This window comes from Lonchura striata, chromosome 12 (assembly GCF_050655825.1).
Source record: "Lonchura striata isolate lonStrDom1 chromosome 12, ASM5065582v1, whole genome shotgun sequence".
Lineage (NCBI taxonomy): Eukaryota > Metazoa > Chordata > Aves > Passeriformes > Estrildidae > Lonchura > Lonchura striata.
This window is the reverse complement of record NC_140714.1, coordinates 17,380,634-17,403,694: the sequence shown is the minus strand read 5'-3', so window position 1 is coordinate 17,403,694 and position 23,061 is coordinate 17,380,634. Positions and strand designations below refer to the sequence as shown.

General features: G+C 48.3%; 1 protein-coding gene across 5 annotated transcripts in view; it reads left to right on the top strand.

Annotated features, from left to right (window-relative positions):
* Positions 1-23,061, top strand: part of RNF123 (ring finger protein 123) — a 47,933-nt gene that overhangs the window by 9,595 nt on the left and 15,277 nt on the right. For 3 of the 5 annotated variants that reach the window (XM_021529179.4, XM_085590730.1, XM_085590732.1), the window contains 22 exons: positions 759-884; positions 1,568-1,682; positions 2,467-2,571; positions 2,701-2,826; positions 3,991-4,083; positions 4,276-4,349; positions 4,786-4,903; positions 5,378-5,477; positions 5,922-5,983; positions 6,073-6,144; positions 6,820-6,940; positions 7,760-7,861; positions 9,045-9,151; positions 9,660-9,858; positions 10,479-10,624; positions 10,812-10,895; positions 11,205-11,312; positions 13,891-14,068; positions 15,748-15,822; positions 16,225-16,312; positions 16,572-16,659; positions 16,783-16,867. In XM_021529179.4, the coding sequence (XP_021384854.2) occupies positions 759-884; positions 1,568-1,682; positions 2,467-2,571; positions 2,701-2,826; positions 3,991-4,083; positions 4,276-4,349; positions 4,786-4,903; positions 5,378-5,477; positions 5,922-5,983; positions 6,073-6,144; positions 6,820-6,940; positions 7,760-7,861; positions 9,045-9,151; positions 9,660-9,858; positions 10,479-10,624; positions 10,812-10,895; positions 11,205-11,312; positions 13,891-14,068; positions 15,748-15,822; positions 16,225-16,312; positions 16,572-16,659; positions 16,783-16,867 (2,372 nt within the window). Of the gene's footprint in view, positions 1-758; positions 896-1,567; positions 1,683-2,466; positions 2,572-2,700; positions 2,827-3,990; positions 4,084-4,275; positions 4,350-4,785; positions 4,904-5,377; positions 5,478-5,921; positions 5,984-6,072; positions 6,145-6,819; positions 6,941-7,759; positions 7,862-9,044; positions 9,152-9,659; positions 9,859-10,478; positions 10,625-10,811; positions 10,896-11,204; positions 11,313-13,890; positions 14,069-15,747; positions 15,823-16,224; positions 16,313-16,571; positions 16,660-16,782; positions 16,868-23,061 lie in introns of all 5 variants that reach the window. The other 2 variants (XM_085590731.1, XM_085590729.1) reach the window with 1 other exon arrangement.

The following is a 23,061-nucleotide window of genomic DNA, read 5'->3' as shown; positions in this document are numbered from 1 at the left end:
GTGTGTAACAGAAAGGTTGTCTCACTGCTCAGCAGATTGTTGAGCCCTATTTCTGCACTCCCCTCTTTATGTTGGTAGTTCCGGCCTTTGTTTTTCTGTCTTGTGTTCAGAAGCCGTCTGAATTTGTTGTTTGGTCTCAGTTCAGTTCAGTTGAAAACATTTGGCAGGAAGATGTTCAAGCTACAAAATCTTTGTAAAGTTTGCCAGGGTTTTAGAGGGAAGGACATCTCTTGTGATACTTAATGCCACACTTGGCTTTAATTGAATGCTTTTGTAGTCAGTGTAGGCCTTGCCTGTCCTAAATTTACAAGGAGCTGTGAAAAGGTTGATAAATCTCCAGCTTCCAGCTCCTATGCACAATGAGAATTGTTCTCTGGCCCTGGCATGCAATAAGTCAGTTGCAATTAAGAACTATTAGGTGGTTGGTGTCATCTTTTATGGAGGAGTAGATTGAAAGCATTATCCTTGATTGCCACCAACATCAAATAGATGAGTCAAAAAAATCATATGCTTTAAAATATCCCGCTGCTTTAGTTATCACACATGCCTTCCCATGCTGATATGAAAATGGGAGTGACCCTGTACTTCCGTGGTTGTCACTCAGCAGAGCTGTGACATTTGCGTGTGTGCCAGGTTAAGAATGACAGGAGGCATGACTGACTGGTGTGTCCGTGTTGGCAAGCTGATATTTGTATTGCCCAGCTGACCTCAGACCCCTCCTGCTGTGACTGAAACCTTGTGGGTTTTCCTTCTTTCAGGAATGGCATATCTCTGGGAACTGCCTTTGATAACATCACGAGGGGTGCTGGAATGGCTTATTTCCCTGCCATCAGCCTCTCCTTCAAAGAGTCTGTTGCTTTTAACTTTGGAAGCCGTCCACTCCGATATCCTTTAGGTGTGGGGAGAGGAGGTCTGAAGGGGGAAGAGCCTGTTCCTGAGACCATCTTTGGAAGCTGTAGAATATACACACCTGACTGCAGTTCACTTTCTGCTGTCAGCACTTGTGTGCAGCTAGTCAGGGAGAGAAGAGCCAAATACCTCCTTAGCTGAAGCAGAATTCCAGGACACAAACACAAGTTTCTGAAACGAGAGTTGCTTTCAGCTCTGAGTCAGCAACTGCTGCTACAGCTGGGGCCTGCCTGCTCCCAGACTCTCAGATCCTGCAAAATTCTCACTCTGCAGTTTTGGAAACCCTAATGCTGATATGCTGCTGAGCCTTCTGGTCACTCATCTCTTTTACCTCCCAGCCATATGGGACTTCTGACATCGTATTAGTGTTGCCTGTTGATATGTGAATGCTGAAGCCTGGATCTCTTGTCAGAGCAATCCTGGTTTTGCCCATTGATGGCTATAGGGGGAGATGCAGTAGGTCTTTCTGATGAAAAAAGTATTTCACACCAAGCAGAAGTGAAAGACTTTCTGCTTGCAGTATTAAGGAAGTGGATCATCCATGTAGAAGGCACTATGGTTTGAACTGGGACTGGTACAAAGTAAAGCAGTCTTTCCTTGCACAGACAAAAGAAGTTCCAAAAGGCTCAGATTGCATTTTCCCTTAACACTTCCCTACTTATCCAGTGGAAGGTTACCGGCCCTTGCAAGATCCTCCTGTGGCAGACCTGGTGAAGGCTCGGAAGCTGTTGGGCTACTTGAAGAATGTGATCCATATTGGAATAGATGTGACGGTAGGCTGGCATCACTGGGTGGATCTGAGGGGCACCATGCTGGGAAATGTGGTTCTGCTCTCCCTGGCACATGCTGCCAGCTCAGATGTTTCCATACACCCAAGAGTCTAAATGCTTGCATAGGGCATGCATGTCCCTGGAGCTCTCTGGCTTGCAAAATGGGCTTCCTGATAGTTTCAGCACTTAATTTAAATCATTTGTTGTTCTCAGTCCTATGAAGTTTCATTGCCAGTATTCAAGAAGTGATGTTTGTCAGGATCACAACTGCTGCATTTGATTTTCCACCCTTGAAATCAGTTTGTTCACATCCTAAGCTTTTTACTATTCAGTAATGTGATGAAATTCTGGCAGATCTGCCTTGAGAATTGTTTTGGCTGTGGCACTGTTTGCTGGAAACACTGTTTTCCACTAGGATGAGGGATGATCTGTTTATGCCCAAAGCATAGGGAATGCCATATGCTATGGTCTTGGCTTGAATGAAGGCTTTGCTAGGCCTTCTCTCTAGGTCTTCCCATTTACAAATTAACATGTAAACTTGAGCCTTTTTTAGAAGAACATTTTCAAAGTTGCCACACGTGGTTGACATCTCGACTTCACTACAGCTTTCCAGAGGAATAGGCCTGGCTTCTTTGGCATTCTGAATTCCCACGTTCAAGGTTTTTGGTGCAGTCAGGCATGGGACAGCAGCAGTGGCTGCTTCAGGCATGTGGTTCATTCACTTGCTGGTGTATAGGTGGATTGGGCTGGATCCAAGCCGTGTGTCTTTCTGGGTTTGTCATTGCAGGAGGGGAAGCTGGTGGAGAAAGACACATCCATGTGGCAGCTGCAAGGAGAACCCACAGTGTTGATTACATTAGCTCACATCTTCAATTATTTCTCCCCTCTTATGGTGAGTTTTGCCTGCCTATTGCCAGGTTCTGTAGTGCTTGTTACTGTTCTTGCTAGCCAAAGTAATCCCCAGCTTTTGCTGGGTAGTGCCTGTGCATGGAGGAATGTTGACCTGCCTCTCTGTCTGCAGTGCAAGGTGTACCTGGTGGAAGATGTGCTCATGACCTTCCTGTTGAGCATCCTTGAGCGAGGAGGGGCAGTGGAGGCCCACCCCCTTATTCAGCAGCTGCTGGATCTCATGTGGCTTCTTATGGAGGTGAGTTGGTAGGGTGCTGGTTCCTCCCTAGGGATTCCAGGGAGACTCTGGGAGGTGCTGAGGACAGGAGCCTTCCCTACAAAATGCTGGTGGTGTTCAGTGTCTTTCTCTTCTTTTTTCTTTGTGGTAGACCACCCTCTCACTTAGCTCATCTGGCGGCTGCTGCTGCACACCCAGGCACTGAGGGTTGAATGCAGACACTGGCAATGAGTTAACCAGGCATTTCTAAGCTTCTCCTACTGCTAAAGGAGCTGATGATGGTGAATAACTTCCTGTTTCTGGAAACATCAAGTTTATCAATAAGAATAGTATTCTGATTGTTATTAATATGTATTTGTGGATGTCTTAAGTGCTGCCACGTGCTGAAGCAATCGACCAGAGTGTGCGGGACTAGGGTAGAAGTGTGCAGTGCACTCTCACCATCTCCAGCACTGCTGGGGAAAAGCCTCCTCCAACTTCCCTTCCTATCCCTGCTGGATGAGCTTACTCCTTCCTGGGACACGTTTGAAGCAGCTGGGAAGCTGCTGCTGCTGCTGGAGTGCTTGGGTGGTTACACAGAGCCAGTCACTGCCGGGGATCTGCTTGGAGACAGCACGTCTGCCCTTTGGGGTAACAGTTAACAGATGCGGGCACTGGCCCAGCCAGCTGCCATGAGAAGTTTAATAGAAAAATGTCATGACTCCTTCAAGCCCCCCATCTTAGCAGTGAAAATGGACCCTCTGGTAGGACTGCTGTGTTTGTGGGAAGAGTTGGCTCTCATCCTGCTGGCTGGCTATGAGTTGAATTCAAATAGACAACTCTTCTCTCATCACATTTACCCAAGACTTACTTCTTTCTTTTCTGGGTTGGTTCTACCAACACTGTGTCTTGGGTAGAGTCAGGGAGTAAGAAGACTGGTGACTGCCCAACAAATAGGGCCTGGTACTTTGGCTTTTGGTAGATGACTTTTGGATTGGACTTCCTGCAGAAGCTGTTTCCTTGTAGCAAAGCACTGGCACCAACTTCTGCTTGGACTCTCTCCTGTGGAGTCAGAGGGACACTGGGTTCAGGTCACCTGCTTTTTCAGTTCAGGAATGAATGCTTCCTTCCAAGATCTCACTCTGGGAGCTATAGCTGTTCCTGACTCCTTGCTGTTGCTCTTAAATATGTTTCTTATTTTCTCAGGAGTATGAAGTGCATGAGTGCCTCAAGCAGCTACTGATGTCCCTGCTGCGGGCTTACAGGTTCTCCCCCATCATCCCAGACCTGGGATTACAAGTGAGTTTACATTTCTGAATTCCCAGGAATCTGTGACTAGCCAGCTTCTGTTGTGTCCCCTTGCCCTAAGGTACATGATGTTTTGGATCCTGTAGTAGTTTGAGCCAAAGATGGCAGTTCTGTCACACGGTAGCTATTGGAGAGTTGTGTGTTCTGCAGATGGAGTCACTTTTGTTTCTTCTATTTTCCTAGATCCACTACCTCCGGCTCACCATTGCAGTCTTGAAGCATGAGAAATCTAGGAAATACCTACTCAGCAATGTTCTGTATCCTTTGTGTCTCCTCCTGTCTCAGATTCCCTTCCCTCAATAATGCAGTTGAGGACACTTCAAGGACCTGTAGGTCCAGGGAGGTAGAAGCCACCCTGTCTTGAGAGGTCATTTCTCAGGTCTCCTCTGCCTGACACCATTTCCTATGAATGCTTTGAGGGGAGGGAGCAGTGTTGCATAGTTCACATCCTAGTAACACACAGGACTGATTTCTATCTGCCTGACCTCTAATATCCTTAGACTGGACTGCACTTTCAGAGCAGTCCAGCTCTGTGGTAGCATTTCAACAGCTGCTGTGATAGCTGTGTGGGGCTTCTCCAGAGGCCTCTGGATCTTGCAGTCGTAGTTTGGAAAGGAGTCTTTCACTACAGCTCTGGAGATATGCCCTGTCCCTTCTGTTGTAGCTTCTGTGCTTGCTTTAACTCCAGCACAGCTTCGATGTGCTCCGTTCAGTTGTGTTCTTCTACATCAAGAGCCCTCTGCGTGTGGAGGAGGCAGGTTTGCAGGAGCTCATTCCCACCACGTGGTGGCCAAACCGCTTCACCAAGGAGGTGAGTACAGGCACTTCCACCGAGGAGGCTGAGGAAATGTTGTTGCCTGCCATTTGCATCTTTTTCTGGCTGAGGAAGTTGGATGGTCCCTATTTCCAGCTGTGTTAGCACTGGTGGGTCCTACAGTTTGAGTGCTTGAGCTTTTCCATCCCCTTGTCATCTTTTTTGTCCCCTTAGAGAGTATGTTTGAGGTGTGGTGCTCAGACAGGGGAGGGGGGACAGTTTTCTGTGGCAACAGATTTGGAAGCGAACGTCACAGTATTTAAGGAATTGATCATCCTCAAAAGATCTCCTGCCACTACTCATTACAAGGCTGGAGGAGACCTGCATAAGAGTCCTGCCAGCTGCTGTCACACACTGACACATTGTTTCAGGGAGTTGCTGCTCTCCATTTTGCATTGTTTAAGGGAATTTCTGGCAAGAAATTTTCCCTGTGTAATGTTCTCCTACTAATCAGTGTCTGTCCCCAATCAGGGCAAGGAGAGTAAAGAGGTGAAGGAGGAGAGTGCTGAGGAGAGATTGAGGCGTCGGGCATATGAAAGAGGCTGCCAGCGGCTCAAGAAACGCATTGAAGGTTTGTGGGAAAGGAGGGAAGTTGCCAAGATTTCACACCTTCTGTGCAGCCAGGAGCTTTTTTTCTAAATCCCATTCACCATGTGAAGTACAGCTGTGTTCCTGCCAGGACAGGCTGTGGTGCAGAGGTGGGGGCCAGCCATGCTCTGTTCTGATGGCATATTAGGAGTGCTGGGACCCCACTGCACAGACCTGCAGCCCACCTTGATGGGGCAGGAACAAACCTATGCATTGTTTTTTAGCTATGGATTAATTTCTTGCTAGATAGTGGAGGAGAAAATTCTCAGTGGTGGGATTAGCTTTCTGCTGTCTCTGGTTCTTCCTGGACTCCCCGTGCTGGGGAGGGACAGGGTTTCTCCTGGGGACAGGGTACTGCAGTTGAGGTAAGAGGGGTAGTTCCTCCCAGTGCTAGTTTTCTGATGGCAGATCTGTGTCCCACTTTTAGTGGTGGAAGGTCTCCAGGTTCAGATTCTGAAGTTGCTGCTGAACAACAAGGACAGAGGAGGGGTAAGCACTCTATGGGTCTTTTCTGACAATATCTTCATGTGATGTGCTTTGTAAATCCTAGATTTACCACCTGGTTTTAATTCTGCCAGGGGGAAGCCTCCAGATACATCTTCCTAAACAAGTTCCGCAAGTTTCTTCAGGAAAACGCTAGCAACAGAGGGGTAAGTCAGAGGGCCAGCCTTCCTGCAAGTCTGACACAGGGGGCTTTCTGCACCTTCAGGCTGGGAACTCTCCCCTTCTGGCCAGCTGCTTCCCCTAGTTGATCCACTGAGGTCTAGATATGACAAGGAATGAGGAGGGGGAGATCTGAGGCTAGAAACCAGGCAAGTTAGATAAGTCCTGTGCAGTGATTTATAGGAAAGTGGTCCTTGGAAAGTCTTAGGTGGGAGCTGAATTTCCTCCTATAGGCCCACGGGGAGTGTGGCTGTGGAGTGCTCTGCCACAGTGGGGCTGCTGGCTCTGGCATCTGCCTCACTGCCTGGGTGAGGATTGTTCCTCTGGCCCTGGGTCAGGCTGTTGGCCTGAGGCTTTGGGAGGCAGGCATCCTCTGTGTAGGAAACCCTTTCTTCACCTGCATCCCTGTGTTCATCCCCATCTTTCATGATGGAATGTGTGTTATCCTTCATCCTCTGTCAGACCAGTGACAGAGGTGTCCCAGGACTTCCTAGAGGTGGAAACTACTGCCCACCATCAGGTCTGGGCTCTCTGCCAGAGCTGTAAGCTAGAGATGCTAGCAAGGCTGAGAACACAAAAGTTTCTGCCTGCTCCATGTAGCCCTTTGGCCTGAGATGCACTTTCACACCTGCCCTGATGCTGGATTCTCATTCTTGCCCTAGAACTTGGCTGTGTTGTGCCCACCAGAGTACATGGTGTGCTTCCTGCACCGGCTCATCGCTGCCCTGCGCTACTTCTGGGATGGCCACAAAGCGAAGACCCCAGCTTCCCTGAGCAGTGAAGGTAAGGCCTGGGGGAGAGTCTTTGCAGGCTTTTCTGTGATTAGGACAAGGTTTGCCTCTTGGCAGTGCTTTCCAGGATGTTGGAAATGTAATGTCTCTAATGGGTGCCTGAGCCTTCTGTCACCTTGGGAAGTTCCTGTGTGCTGATCTATTGCAGTTAGCATCCAGATCTGAGACTTGCAAAAGGACACCTGTACTGTTTGCCATTCCCCTATCTGCTCTGGAGCAGGGTCCACTATTGACTGTGGGTCTGTGGAAGGGCAGCGTAGTGATTGATTAGTCAGAGTTTCAGGAAAGACATTTTTCTGATTTTGGAGTCCCCAAACTGTGGAAATAAGGGGAAACTAAATTAGTGCCAGTTGCTTTCCCACCCTTAAATCCTGCTGGTATTCTCTTTCCTTACTTTAGGCTGACCTTTTCTCTAGACTCAGTAAGTGCTTTACTATCCCTGTGGGACTAAGTGGCAGAGCTGGAGTAGCCAGGTGGAGAGCTGCCAAGTTATCTAATGATCCAATTTACCCCTGTGACTGTGGCTGGAGGGAGGAAGTGCTGGCAGTCTTGTGGATGGCCATTGGTTGCTCCTCTTTCTGCATAGATCTAATGCTTGCTCCATTGTGGAAATCACCACTGCCTTAATGGCCCATGCTTTTATTACAACAAAGGTTGTCCCTAAATGTTAGTCCTAAATGTGAGTCCTGGGGTCTGCTTTAGAAGCCGTTCCATGACTTCGTACATCCTGTGCAGGTGGAAAAAAACAAATCTCTCAAAAAACCAAATCTTACCACTTGTGTAAAAATACTAATCTCCTCCTCTGTTTTAGAGGCCTATGTCCCTCCTCAACTCTTCTATAATGGAAAGGTGGATTATTTTGACCTTCAACGACTTGGAGGTCTTTTGTCTCATCTTAAGAAGACTCTGAAAGGTAAGTGCTCTCATTGCCAATACCTGAATCCAGGTCTTGGATGGAATTCATGCAAGACATTCCAGGGAGGGAGCTGTGGGTAATGAATTTTGATTAAATTCAGGGAGAGGAAACTTGAATTTTAATGAGATTTAAATTACTTTGAAGAAGACACCGCACCTCTTAGGTGGAGTGTCCTTTAAGTTAACAGTTTACTGCTTGTATCCCTGAATAGGGCATGTGGCAGTTGGAGGGAAGGGGATAGTCTGGGAACATCCTCTGGTGTGATGCTCTTGCTGCACCACAGCCAAGGGTTGGGAGCTGTCAAAGCACTGACCATCAGCTGGGCTCTGCTAGGCATGAAGGATGCCCAGGATTTACTTGGTTCATTACCCTGGGCAGGGAGGAGCAGCCCTGTGTTTGTACTGCAGCTGTGTGTTTGTGTGCAGCACACTCCTCTGGCACTAGGCTTCCAAAGCTTGCCTTGTGCCAAGGGTTAGAAACACTTTGGCATTCTTTGGCCTTGGTTTGTCTCTGGTTTCTGGCTGGCATGGTGCTTGCCTTAGGCTCAGATGTCTCTTCTCCTTCCCCAGTGTGTTTGCAAGATAAGGACCGTTTTCTCTGTCTCATGTTGATCCCTGGCTGTTTAAGATTAGATTACTTATCTGGAGAGCCACATTATCTCCTCTGGTTTCTTACCAAGGTGTCCTGGCCAGCTGTAAAGACAGAGCTATGGACTAAAGAATACATTCTTCAGGCTTGGTAGAGTGTAGCCATCAGCATAGGCTTCCTCTTGGTGTGGGTCTCAGTCCTAGTGACTTTGGGACACAACATGGGACAGCATTGAAGAGCTGGATGCTTAGAAGATGGTCTCAGGCAGAGAGCTGCCATTCCTTCACTAGTCCAGTTTGGCCCTGGTGGTTGTCTCTTGGCTCCTCAGTTATCCTATTTGTAGCTGGTAAGACCAGGAGCAGAAATGGGCCCTGGGAGGGCAGCACCTGCTGCTGCTTGGTCTGTGTTCTTTTTGTAATGGCATATCTGTTCCTTGTAAGGAAGCTTGGCACAAGTGAGCTTGTTCTGATAGCACATCTAACTTTTCTGACTGCTTCTCTACTGCTGAGAAGCGGGAAAGAGGATGAGTCTTCCTCATGGTAAGCAAAGAGTGACTCCTGCATTCATCGCTGCTTTGGTGTGCTCTGTGCAGATGACCTGGCTGCAAAAGCCAACATCCTGATCGACCCTGCGGAGCTGCAGGCAGTGACTATGGATGATCTTGATGAAGATGAGGAATCAGCAACATCAGCAGCACAGGTGAGTTGGGTTATTCACCTGCAGTGCTTCACCCTGGTGGTGGGGCAGCAAGTTAGGTCTCTGCCTAGAAAGGCTTTGCTTTACAACAAGGCAGGGTTGGGCCAGGACTGTAACCAGTCTGTGAGCCACCAGATAAACAGCTGCACTTGGATAAGAGTCACTGGAGATCAGTGAGGCCCTTGGTGCACCAAGTTTGAGCAGCAAAATTTTCTGTGCCCTGCTCTCACTACCCACTGATCTGAATGTGCTGCCTCCCCTCCATGGCAGCTCTTGGTGCTTGCATTTGGAAAGGTGCAAGGCAACTGTAGACAGAGCAACTTCTTGATGTGCAGGTATGCTGTTTGTGCCTGGCATGTGCCCTTGGAGAAAGGACTTACCTATTTGCTACCCTGCCTGCTCATCTTCCAGTGGCCACTGTGCATCTACACCAACGTCTTTGCAGAGTCAAGGGAGGAATAGCAGGCAGCCAAACACAGCTGGAACTGTTTCTCCCTTCATTTCCTTCTAGTCCCAGCGTCCGTCTGCTGCCCTGGCCATTGGTGGAGCTCTTGCCAGGCCTGCCTGGCTCAGCTCCCCCACCCTGGGCCGGGCCAACAGGTTCCTGAGCACGGCAGCCGTCAGCCTGATGAACCCACGGCGGCCCCTTGGAACCCTGGAGAAGATCAAAGTGCTCACGCTGCGTGCGGAGCAGCGCACACGGGAGGACAGTGAGTACTCCTGCTGTGTGCTGGCATGGCCCAGCTGGGCCCTGGCAGGATGGCATCTTCCAGCTCCTCAGAGGAACACAATCTCCTTACTGCCAGCATTGCTCCTTCCCATTCCCAGGGCATGCTGACACCCAAAAGACCCCTTTGCCATCCTGAACATGACGCTGGTGATGTTGTCCCCCTCTTTGTGTAAGGAGATGCTGCCTTTGTTCCTCCAAATGCAGTGAGACTTTGCAAGGAAGTCAGTTCAGAGGCAGCTGTAGCCACCCTTGCTCTGAAGACAGACCGGCTAGAGGATAATGTGTGCAGCAGCAGTGCTGTTGCTGTTTGGGTGGACCAGGCAGGTCTCTGAAGCATGTACAGGCCTTGAGGTGGTGGAATCTGGTGACTTGAGTCAGTCTGAACAGATCTGACAGGTCAGCCTGATGGAGGCAGCAAGATGAGAATGGTGTGATAGTGTGGTATCTAGTGGTATCTGGTGAATCCTATGGGCTGGGAAGAAGTTCCATGTTAGAGAGACACAGCAGGGCTTTGGCTTCACAGAAGAGTAGGCAGAAGCTGAGGTGCCAAAATGCCATGCTAAGAACTTCTTTCCTGTCTTGGGGATGGATGCATTTCAGTTGAAGGCACCCATGGAAACGAGGGTCTCTTACTGGGCAGACCCCCAGAAGAGCCAGACCAGCCCATCACTGAGAACTCCCTCCTGGAAGTCCTGGATGGGATAGTGATGATGTACAACCTCAGTGTCCACCAGCAGCTTGGAAAGGTGAGTGGTACGTGCTGTGCAGGAATCCATTCCCCCAATGTCCATGCTTCCACACTGACTCTTCTGCTTATTTAGTGACTGTGTGTGCCCTGTCCTTCTGCCAGCTTTCATTGGGATTCTGTATGCTTGTATGTTTAGGTGAAAAAAAAAACAACATTATTTACTGCTGAAATCTGCTGCTTTTCAGATGGTTGGTGTGTCAGATGATGTGAATGAATATGCCATGGCACTGAAAGACACAGAGGAAAAAATCAGCCGCTGCCCAAAGAGGGTAAGTGTCTGTGGATTCCCAGCTTCCTTCTCTGGCAGAGCCTCAGTATCTGACAGGGTAAAGTCCTGCTGCCCAACTGTACCAGTATCTGCATCAGGCCTTGTGGGCTTCAGCTGAGTCTGATAAATGCTTTTTATAGCACTGAGTCCCACTCCCTCCACAAAAAGGCTGCTGACCCCTTTCGCCCCTGCCAGTACTCCCCAGCTAGCCCCAAGGTGATATATGCTTTTTCATTGTTTGTCCAGCATCTGAAAAAAAATGCTATAAATGGCAGTGACATCTGCCCTCACATCTCTGCACTCTTTTCAGAGGAGAGACATCCATGAGGAACTGCTGAAGAGCCAAAAGGTCTTCTCTGAGAAGCTCAACCACCTGAGCCGGCGCCTCGCTTGGATAAATGTCACCATTTATTCAAAGGTGGGCAGGAGCATAACATGAGCAGCTGAAAGGAGACCAGTGAGCCTCTGCATCTCTGCTGCTTGGCTCACATGTCACAGGTGTCATTTTCCTGGTATTGAAGCAATGTCAGTGATCTCTGGGGCTGCTTTTTCCCATGTTGTGTATCGGAGACTCCTTTCTAGGCTTAGTTGCTCTCCTGATCCCCAGGTCCCATAGTGTTCAGCTCAGTCTGATCTGAGTTCTACATGGTGCTGTAGGCTTTCCCTTAGGGCACTGCGGGCAAAAGGGTGCAGATCAAAGGGAGATTCAGCTCTCAAGACATGTCAGAAGATAGAGGCTATTGTACATTATTTCCCTGAGCTGTGCTGTATCACAGGGGGATCTCACTACTGCAGCTCTTCCTGTAACCTGTGGGATCCAAGTCAAGGGGGTTCTTGTTCAAGTGTTCTTTCCTTCTTCACTTGGCTCCTATGCAGAGTGTGTATTCCACATTTACTGATGCAGTACCTATTTACACAGGTTGTCCCTTTTCCCCCAAATTAATGATTTTGCAGGATGAAAGCTCTGGTCTGTTTTCTCAGTTTTGCTGATTTTTCCTGACTTACATTGCCTTGCCCTATCTTTCTTTGTGGTTTTTGTGTGTCCCAGGATGTAAACAGGGAGGGGAAGAAGAGTTCCTGTGAACACACCTGGCAGAACTACAGTAGCTGATCCTGACTCACGAGCTCTTTGCTTGTCCCCTCCTTCCCTCCCGAGTAGGATTGCAAGGCAAAAGCTCTCCAGCTGCATTAGCAGAGCCTGTGCTTGCCAGAAAATAATCCTTTCTTCCCAGATTGCTCTGGAAAGGCTGAGGAGCATTGCCAGGGTGCACTGCAGGTATCACTGTGCTGGCCCACGCAGAAACCCTATTCATGTCTCTAGATGATCCACTGTCATACTAAACCAGGACTGCAGTGTCACCTTTCCTGATGAATCAGCAGCATCTGGGACTGAAGGTTACAGCCTTCCCTGTTTGTGGCTTGTGCTGCTATCCTGGCCTGCATGGCCCACAGGGAGAGCAGGAATGTGCCCCAGGGGCCCAGTGAGCTTGTGGAATGTGGCTGCGCTGAGGAGCCTGTATCTTCAGGGCTCCATCTCACAGTCATCTCAAGTCCCTGCTCTTTCCCAATGGAGGCATCCATCCAGCAGCTCCTGCATCTCTGGGAGCTGTGTGCACTGGAGGATCTCATCTGTATTATTACAGCTGCTGCTGTTGGAGAGAAAGAGCCTGGTTCTGTCTAGGGGCCGAGTCATGCTCTGTGCTGAGGTGTCAGAGCATAGCAGAGGCTGCTCCTTCCTCGAGGGAATTAGCCACTGGTTTATTCTGGAGGATTCAAAATTAGACAAAAGGGAGTACTACTGCTTAAAAACACTCATAGTTTTAAAGCATATAATTCTGCCTTCAGAACATCCCAGTGGGAATTACAGCTTATTTTATTGCAACACTGTATTTATCTATCTCACTGGCTAATCACATCTTTGTATCCTCTTGGTGTAGGCTTTCTTCTAGCTTGGCAATACCTGAAATTATGTTTGAGGTTATCAAATCTTAAAGCCAAATGCAGGTTTTTTAACCTTAATGTTGTTCTGCACAGTTGTTTTTTATCCTGGAAGTAATACTTTGACTGAGATGTGGGTCAGTGTTGAGAAAAAGATGTCTGTTAGTCAGTTTAGTTGATTCATACTAGTTCAGCCTAATTTACAGAATAAACCCATGAAAATCTCCCAAAGATGGTAACAACATACTTTAGAAAAGACATTTAGCAAATGAAATGCTTTATCTGAACCTCTGATTTTATTTTTTTCTTAAACTAGAAGTGTAACCCTTCTCCATCTCTTTTTATGCAAGTAGCTATTGCTTATGCTATTTCTTGGCATGGAAGGATATGAAATAAAATTTCCTTTTTTTATGGCATCGGCGGCGCCCATTTTTATAGCTTAAAATTATGTCGATGACCTTAAATTTCCTGTTTTTAATTTAGGACCCTCTGTTGTTTAGAGAGACAAGAGGCTGATGTTCCTTGAGACAGTAAATCTGGTTGAATGGCTGGCACAGAACCTGAAAGGCTGTGGCTGCCTATTGCAAAGATCTGAGTTGGTGTGAGCTTTTCAGCCTGTTCCCATTTAAATCCCTACAATGGACCAGCTTTCTTTCCAGCAGATTTCTGGAAAGTGTTAGTGCCTGCTTTCCTTCAGCAGTGTCCTTGAAATCAAAACTCACATGCTTGTTTGCCAGGCCTGTGTGGTTGCATATGCCCTGGTAAGGAGTGGTGCTTGGAGGGTCTCAAGGCTTGGTGAGACAAAACTGTCACATTGGTGGGTGTCATGCCCTGTGCTTGAGGTTGGTGTAGAGATCTCTGATTGTTTCTTCCAGATGTCGCTTCTGTGGCTTTATGGAAAGACAAGGCACAGCTCTGGTTACTGATCTTAGAGCAGTAAGATGTCTGAGCAAGATCTCAAAATATGGGGATGTTTCTGAGGTCTGAGTGTGATGCTGGTTGTTGTTTCTCCCAAGAGAAGCTGTCAGCTGACTGGGAATTGTGTTATTTCTGGGCAGGAGAAGATGCAGGATATCTACTGGCTGCTGCGAGTGTGCATCCGCACCATCGAGCACGGCGACAGGACGGGCTCGCTTTTCGCTTTCATGCCAGAATTCTACCTCAGCGTGGCTATGAACAGCTACAGTGCACTCAAGAACTACTTCAGCCCTGTCAACAGCATGGAGGACCTTCCAGGTGAGGGGATGGGGACAGCTTCCTGATTCTGGCCTGATAAAATCTAAAGCAAGCCACATAGTTATGATGCAGCTGTAGTTGGGCATCTTCCTTTCTGTGTCCGTTCCTGGTTGTGATGTGCTGCACCAGTGCATTGTCTGAGCTGTGGGGCAGGTGGTGAGCTGTGGTCACTGTGCTCAGGTAAGGGAGCCCATGCCTCGTCTGAAGCTGTCACAGAACTGGCTGTAGTGAAAATTACTGGCAACTATGGATTGTGTTTCCAAGGAAGTATCAGGAATGGGCTGGGGTGCTGTAAGATGTGATTGCCTCAGCAATTTCTACCATGGCCTTCTGGTTTCTGGGTGGGAGAGGATGTGCCATGTTGTGGGAACCCCAGCCTTGTTTTGGGGCCACATGTGGTGGTGAAATTCCTCCTCCAACCCGTGCTTCCAAAGAAAAACTCCGCAGGCTTAGCTGTTCGGTCTCAAGGCAGTTTATTGCTAGTTATCTAACAGATTATGTTCTTGGACTGCAGCTATTTGATCAGTGGCCTGGGTAGAGGCACACACACACCCTGACATCCTCTCTATCTGCTGTCTTCTTTGTCTCTCCCCCCGCCCAGGGCTGCTGCTATCTTTTATATGATATATTACGTATAACATGTTTACAATTATTCCCCAATACCTATTACCTACGTTACCAAGTGTTTTTCTACTCTAAACCAATCTGTGAGTGCCAACATCACCAAGAACATGGAGGTAAGGAAGAAGAAGGAAGAAGGATGGGTTCAGCCCACTTTCCTCCATCTTAGAACTTCTGACCCCCATGTACAAAGTGAAAACCCCCCTGTACATGTGCTAAAACCCCCCTGTACAATACTAAAAAAATTTCCCCTCTACTTTGTAACTACTTTTACTATACTATCTAACCTTTTGTGATTGCTTGTTCCACCTCCAAAGTTGGTAATTCATTCCATGGCTCAAACTCAAAATCACAGTTGTTTTTCAGCTGTCTGCCAGGGTCTAGAATGCTTCTGACCAAGGCCTGGAACCTCTAAAAATGTCTGAGAGACATTTTGAGTTCCCACACCATGTGTGCAGAAATTGGGACTGCTTTCGAATTCCCCTGGGATTTGAAGATGTTCCTATGTAGATGACCACCCACTTGACGCCAAGAGTCTGTGTTTAGGTGGATTTTCCGTCTGTGCACATTCTGTGCTTTTCTGACTAAATGAACTCTCTGAGCTCTTAGAAAATAGTTATGTGCTTTCCAGAGCCCATGAAGATAAGAAAAACTTCTGTTACTACCAACAGGACATAGCTGAAGTGCTCTTGTTTGGGCAAGAGCAGACTTGAGCAGTAGCAATTTCTACAGTGCATGCAGGCTGGACGTGACATTTCTGCATAGACCTAGGGTGCTTTTTGTGTTGCTCAGCCTCTTCTGCACCAGACACTTCTCCCTTGTCATCCACCTCTATTGCATGGTTTTATCTTTCCCTAAATAACTGTTTCAATCTCTGCTCTCCTAGAAGTGAATGTGTCTTCCCAGCTCACTGTTTTGACAATTGGACGCACAACTAAGTTGCAGTTAGCTGTAGCAGAAGTTCATTCCATGGCCTGTGCTATGTCCGTGGGACCATTTGGATCACAGGGCTGCCTCTCAGGCTGTTGCCATGACCCTGCTCCCTCTGTGTCTTACAGGCTATGAAGAGACCCTTATGCGCCTTGCTGCCATCCTGGCCAAGCATTTTGCTGACTCGAGGATTGTGGGCACAGGTAAGGCTGCATTCCTGTGCTTTTGGGGTGATAATGTCACAGGTCTGGCCAGTGCCACTGCCAGTGGCTCACCAGGGTTCTACTGGGATCTGTCTGCTGAATCTGTTCAGTGCTTGTGCCTCCACATTCAAAATGAGGCTGGGTACTGTCCTTACCCTGCTTATTACAGGGTAGATACATGACCTAGGACACCCTTTTGAGAGCAGGACTCATGTCCCAGCTACCTGCATATCCAGTTTGGGTTTATTTCTTAGCTGTTTGCGCCTAAGCATGCTCTCTGTGTCAGCAGGGACAATGTGCCTCTACATGAGGGCCAGTCCCTCCCAGGCAGTGGCATTCAGGTGCTCCCTGGTGTGCTGTGTGCTTGGGTGCCTGGCCTAGTCCCTTGTCATTCCTCCCCAGACATCCGGGACTCCCTGATGCAGGCGTTGGCCAGCTACGTCTGCTACCCCCACTCGCTGCGTGCTGTAGAGAGGATCCCAGAAGAGCAGTAAGTGCTGCCCTGCCTGTTCCTGGGGAGCTGGGGCAGGGCTGGGGTGGTGGCAGGGCTGGGTGAGCAAGCAGGAGGGCTGCCAAGCATCACTGAGGGTCCACCAGTTGCCAGCAGGGTGGCGGAATTGATTTGGGAGCCTTCTGTCACCCTTTTACCAGTGGCTTTGCTCTGCCCCGGCTTTACAAGTCCTACGGTGTGTCCTGTTTAACCTCCTGTTCCCAAACCCTGTGGGCTGACCTGTGGCCCTGTCTGGCAGGCGGATCTCCATGATGAAGAACCTCCTGGCTCCCTATGAGCAGCGACCCTGGGCACAGACCAACTGGATTCTTGTCAGGCTGTGGCGGGTGAGCATCCTGCATCCTCCCCCTCTCAGCACCTGGGGCTGCTGGGACACTGAACATTTCACTTTCCAGTAGCAGTAAAACTGTTTTTCAGCTTCTAAGATCTTTCCTTACCTCTTTTACCAGGGCTGTGGCTTTGGGTACAGATATACACGGCTCCCACACCTGCTGAAAACCAAGCCTGAGGATGCCAGCCTCCCCAGCCTGCAGAGTGAGTGGGGCAGGGATTGGCACTCAGGGCTCTGAGGGTGTTGAGGGAGGACCAGTCTCTTCCTTAGCAGCTGTCTCTGTGGGCCAGGCCAGCTGTTGGATGTTGTTGATTGTTCCTGGCCAAATATCCAGACCTGGTTTTTACAGCCTGGCCATCCCCAGCCTCTCTACTGGTGATTTGGGTATGCCAAATGATGAGTTAGACCCATCATAAGTAGAGGTTCTGCCCTCCAAAGGAGAGGAGGCCCAGGACTGCATCCTTACCAGAGTTTTAGCCTGAGAGAATGCTCTGCCCTGTGCACAGTGAACAGCTGCTGTGGGAAAGAGCTGTCATATTTGCCAAGAAGCAGGTGCCCTGTGAGAGGGAGCAGGTGCCCAAGGAGACAGGGCACTGTGTAAGTTTGCAATCAGAGAATGTTTTATCCTGGCATCTCTCAGAGCCTGTCCTGCCTTGGGCCCTGCAGTTTGGTTCTCAGCACTGTCACTGGGCTGAGGGGTTTCTCAGCTCTGTTGTGGCTGAGAAAGATGTGGGGAGAAGTTGCCTTTCTTGAGCTGAAGATCATGTCCCCAGCTTTACCCTCACAGGTTCTGGGCTTGTGTGGATACATTCCTGTGCCCCTTTGTTGTGGAAAGGGCTTTGTGCCAGACTTTGATCCTGGAGAGCTGCACAGGGATAGGGGACAGAAGGACAGGTGGCACATGGAGGTGTATGCTGAGCTCTGTCCAGGGAGCTGCCTGTCTGTTCTAACAGTACTCTTGTTCTCTTTTCTTTCTCCTGCCCATGGTGCCCAGGAGATCTCTCTGTTGCTAGTTTCCAGAGTAAGTTTGTTGTGTGACCTTCTCTTGTCTGGTGGAGTAGTTTTAGAGAGCTCCCTGCTTCCCCTCTTCTGCCTAGAGACCCTTCTTTGTAGGCAGAGAGCTTCACAAGTGCTTGTTTTCCTCAGTTCCATCCCCAGGAGAAGCCAGGGGGCCTGTGCCCATGTGTCAGCCTCTGAGGCTGCATCATGGACCTGCTCTTGCACCTGTTTTACCAGGGTTACCTCTGGGGTCAGTACCCTGCTGGAGGGGTTCCTCTCATCCTGAGATGAGATGGAGAAGCACTGGCACACATGCAGGAGAGATCTCATGGCAGTCCTCTCACTCTCCTACTGCACAACCAAGGCACTGAGTGGCTGTCTCCAGTCCTGTGGGGTGGTAGCTGAGCTCAGCCCATCCTGAGGAGCTCTGTGGCAGCAGCAGAGCTGCTCAGCTGTTGAGGCCTTGCTCCACACATCGTGTGACTCCACACAGTCTGAGCCTGAGCCCAGAGTGGCCCTGCTGGCTACTGGGGACTTACTCTTGGGAGGGCTATTTTAAGGTTCAACCAAATCAATCATGAATGCTGATTTAATTGAAGAGGGACAGGGGACTCAGAGGTGTCCTTGAGATGCTGCCCATGGAAGGAGGAGGAGATGACCCCCCCCCTCCTCTTCACACCCATCAGTCTTCACCTTGTTGCAGTCTGAGCACTGGCAGAGTCAATGGGACAAACTGCTGAGCTAAGGAAATCCCTGTTTGTCTGGGTCTGCTGCTTCAGGCCAATCTGAAGGGAGTGTGGGCAAATACCTCTTCTCTGATGCTCCAGCCTTGTCTGCTTTTGGGGTGCTTCCTTGGAAGACTGCACAGGTTGGGGAGGTTTGCCAGGCTGCCTCACAACATCCATGAAACATCCAGAGCACAGACTACTTGGTCTCCTCTTGTTGCCTCTTGCCTGTGCTCACTGAGGGTGAGCAATGGATGCTGTCTGGCTTAGCCCAAGGGAGCAGAGGCTCAGAAAGGCCATCTGTGTCCCTGCTTGTTCCTAGAACTATTCCTCAGCTCCTCTGGCACTGAGCATCTCTCATGCAGGCAGAGCTCTGCCTCAGTTTGGCTCCCAATAGCAGATGGGGCTGTTCAGAGCTGGGGTAGTTGTGCTGCAGGGACTTGTTTTGATTTCACCATGACTTTAGGCAAGGCCAGGTGCTGTCCTGGCATGCACAGCAGGAGCTGGGCCCAGCCTGGCTTGGAAAAGCAAGAGCTGCAGGGTGGCTTCAGATTGTATCACAGGGTTGCTCTGCCCCAAGCCTTCTGCCCACACACCTCAGGTCGAGGGAAGGTAGGTGGGACCATGAGATCATCGAGCTGAGATGTTGTGCAACACAGGCTGGAGAGTTCACCTATGTTCCCTTCCCAAGTCCAGCAAATTGCCTAAGCTGAAGAGGACTTTCAGGAGATCCCACCTTGATCTGACATTACCAAAAGCATCAGCTGGTAGTAGTTGAACTGTCCAAGCCCTTCTGATGATGATTGCTCACCCTCAGAAATAAATTCATAATTTATGATTCCAGATGGGAGTCATAGAATGGTTTGGATTAGAAGGAACCTTAAAGCTCATTCTTGTTCCAACCCTCTGCCATGAGCAGAGACACTTTCCACTAGACCAGGTTGCTCCAAACCCTGTCCAACTTGGCTCTAAACACTTTCAGGGATGGGGAGTCCATAACTTCTTGGGGCAACCTGTGCAAGGGCCTCACCACCCTCAGAGTAAAGAATGTGTTCCTGATATCTAATCTAAACCTGCTTCCTCTCAGTTTGAAGCCATTTCCCCTACCTAACCTCACCTTCTGTCTTGCAGTGCTGGTGCTCTGCCTTTCTCTGCTTTGCAACATTTTATTCTTCAGAAGCACTTGCGTACCATGGTAAACCCATTTCTTGGTCCTTTTCAGAGGTGAAAAATGTGTGGCCTCTTTGTCTTATTCAGGAAGGTGTTTTGCTTTTTGGTGAGCCCTGCCATGTTTTTAGCAGCCCCAGAGGTTTGGTGCCGTGCAGGTGGGAACCTTCCCTGATGTGCTGGATATGGAGCCAAAACTCACATTTGCCGGTTTGCCAGGGCTTTGCTTTGGAGGCACATGTGGATCCCAGGAGCCCTGGGCCATCCTGATGCCTCACACTCAACCTTATGGATATCTCATCCCCCCGGTGCTGCCTGCTTTCCTCTGCCTCGCCCTGCAGCCTCCCCTTGGTCCTCTCTAAATGCGTCTCTGAATGGGCGCATTGACGTGGGCTCACAGGCACATCTGGAGCCTTTTAAAAACTCTGGTGTTGGATGGAACTGCTTTACTTCTGAATCTGGTCCATTTGGGGCTTTTCCCTTCTGTGCTCAAGCTCTGCTGTAAATGCTGCTGTGTCCAGAGACCCCCTCAGGTTGCTGACTGAGAGGTCTCACAATTAGCCCTGTTAGAAATCTTGCTGGGTCATTAGTGAACTATAAAAGTACATAATTACCTTCCTGTGATGAAAGCACGTGACTCCTTCTTTATCATTATCTAGTAGGAACACTTATTGAAGGCTTCCACTTTGCCTGCTTTATTAATTTTTAACTCTCTCTAATAATGGGCTTCTGCTACTGTTAGACTTTCTGCCATTACTATATCTATTAAATAATTCTGCTATATTTTTTCCTATAGTTGAAAAAACTGTGCATTACCATGGCCAGTCAAGGATGTTTTTTATGTTTTCTCCATCTATTACCCTTTTTGTCCTTGCTTTTGCCTACCATTACCTGTGTTTGATTATGTTCACTTTACCTCCTATGTTTTAACTTAATGTCTTTGCTTCATCTGCTGGTTTCTCTCAGCCAGAAACCCCATGCAAGCACTGGGGTTTCTGGCTCCCTCATAATCTTCTTAAAGAACTCTGTGTTTTAATTCACGGTTTCCCCTACCTAGATTTTCTTTTCCTCTATTCTGTTTTTATTTTTGCAGGGAAGTTTCTGTTGTGGAAACATCAGATGTATCTACAACCCCTTGGTTCCACGCTCTGTTGCCCACATTAAATGTATTGAGGTCAAAATTTCTGACCTTGAAAAACTGCCAATTTCTCTTCTAATGACTGATGTTTATCTGTCATAATGAAGGCTAAGCCAAGATTGAGTGGATTTTGTATTAGGGAGGTACAAATTTTGAAGCATTGATGACTTCCTAGTGCCAGGATCAAGATAGTTTCCCCATCACTGAGTATGAGGCCCCCTGTGAAATGACATCCCTGCCTGCAGTGGCACATAAGGGATGTGGCATTGTCCAGGAGGTAACGGAGGTGGGTGGGAATGTCCCAACAAAGATGAACATATTGGAAACTAAGATGGACACAGCACCAGGACTGGGTTTTGGATACCAGTAATAATTACCTCATCTGGGATCTTGTGCAAGGAATTAAGCTGTTTGTGCTGTATTCCAGGGCTTGTTTCTTATGTTGCTTTCAAAGAGTAGCAGTGATCTTAGCATCTTTAGACTCAGCATCCTCTTGGGATCAACAAAAGCCAAGGAAATAATTGTTTCCTCGTGTTAGCTTTAAAACCTTCAGTAAACCCATTTACCTGTAGAGAGGTTTGACAAAAGGCACCCGTTTTCAGTGCTCTTATAGTCTGGCACAGTCTGCCAGCACCAGGGAAGGCATTTAAGAACCCAGAATTGCAGAATCACACCACTCATTGACAAAAGACTGTGAGGAAATAGTCATTGACTAAAAACCAGGATAAAGCAAGTAATTACAAGCATAGGATCATCCTTCAAAAACCCAAAGCTGCCTTCAAATGAGGTAGACTTTGGCTGGGCAGCTCATCCTGGGATCTGTCCTGACTTGCAGTGTTAATAAAAGAGGCTTTGGCAACAGACCAGCAGGACAACATGCAGAGTTCTTCCATGAGGAGTGGTGATCTCAGCCTAGAATTGCTTTGGTACTTGAAGGCTGGAAAAAGACTAATACATCAGCAATTTTAACAAAAAGCAGTTTTTACATGCTGAAGGGAGGCTGGGGAAAAGAAGACACTAAAAACTTAACCCTGCAAGAAGACCTTTCAATTCTGAATGACTGGGAGAGAAAACATGAATAAAATTCAGCATCAGCTTTTCCTCTTGTCCCTCTGGATCAGTTCCTGAGGGTTATCCTTGAACTGGCAACCTATTGTAATCTTTTAGAGAAGAGCAACTTGATGTTCAGCCCAAGGAACAAATTACACAACAGGAATTACGAGGAAAGCAAACCAGAACAAAACCAAAACCACATTATGCCTTTGTGCAAATCTGCCACGCACTTGTGGTTTGGATGCTGCGTGTGCTTCTGATTCCACCTCTACAAAGAAACCCTGGGAGAGATGTTTGGCTTCAGGGAGGTGGGGCAAAAGGTGCAAAAATGGGACAGTGTCAGTGGGAGAAACTGCACTGGCTGAGGCTGATCCTGTTTAAAAGACTGTCATGAAAGTCTGGAATCACAGCTTATTGGAGGAAGTGACTGGAGAGGAGCATCTTGCTGTCTCTACCATCAGAAGGAAGGGGTTACAGAGAATAAACATTAACAGATAAAGCGAGTAGGAGCCAAGCTCCAATCAGAATTCCTCCTGCTACACATAGCAGAACTGTGGAATGTTGCTCTGGGACATGTTTAATACTAAAGGCTTACACAGTTTCAGAGGACTCTGGGCAAGAAATCCCCAAAGGACCAATAAATATGTAAAAAGGATGTCTGGCTTGGCCAGTCCCTGAGCCACGTGTAGCCAAAGGCTTTGAAAGTACATGTGGATGGGAATAGGACATCAAAGACATTTGTTGTGATGAAATCCCTCCCAAAAATGAGCTTTTAGGCAGGATCAAAGCTGGGCCACTGGCCTGCTTGGGATGATTGTGCACTGTGAGATTCAGTGAGTGTCCTCCATAATAACAGAAGTTCATTGCGCTTGCTAGTGGGTATTCACAGAATAATTTGTCCTGTTTCCATTTCAGATGATGGTCTACTGTCATCCCTCACTGGCTTTGCCAATCCCAGCTAGCAATCTGCCTGTAGTTATGCCTTGCTTACTGATTCCTACAGATGTAATGGAAGTTGTCCTGTGTTTGCTTTGCCATGCTGGCCCTTTGAGTAGGCTGCAACACCAGAGAGTTTCTGCAGTTACAGCACAGCTTGTTCCTCTGGGCATCCTCTGTTTCCACCTGCTGTTTCTAATAGCTTCTAGTAGAGGAAAATGTAGTTAGATTGGGGTTTTTCCCTATAGTTGGTAAATCTGCTCAATTTTCTCTTTCCAAGCTCTGAGTTTTCAGCTGAACTCCTATACCCTTCCCTTGTCATATTGAATGTTTTGTGAACCTCTTGCTGACAGTGGGTACTTTTGCTGGTGAGCAGAAT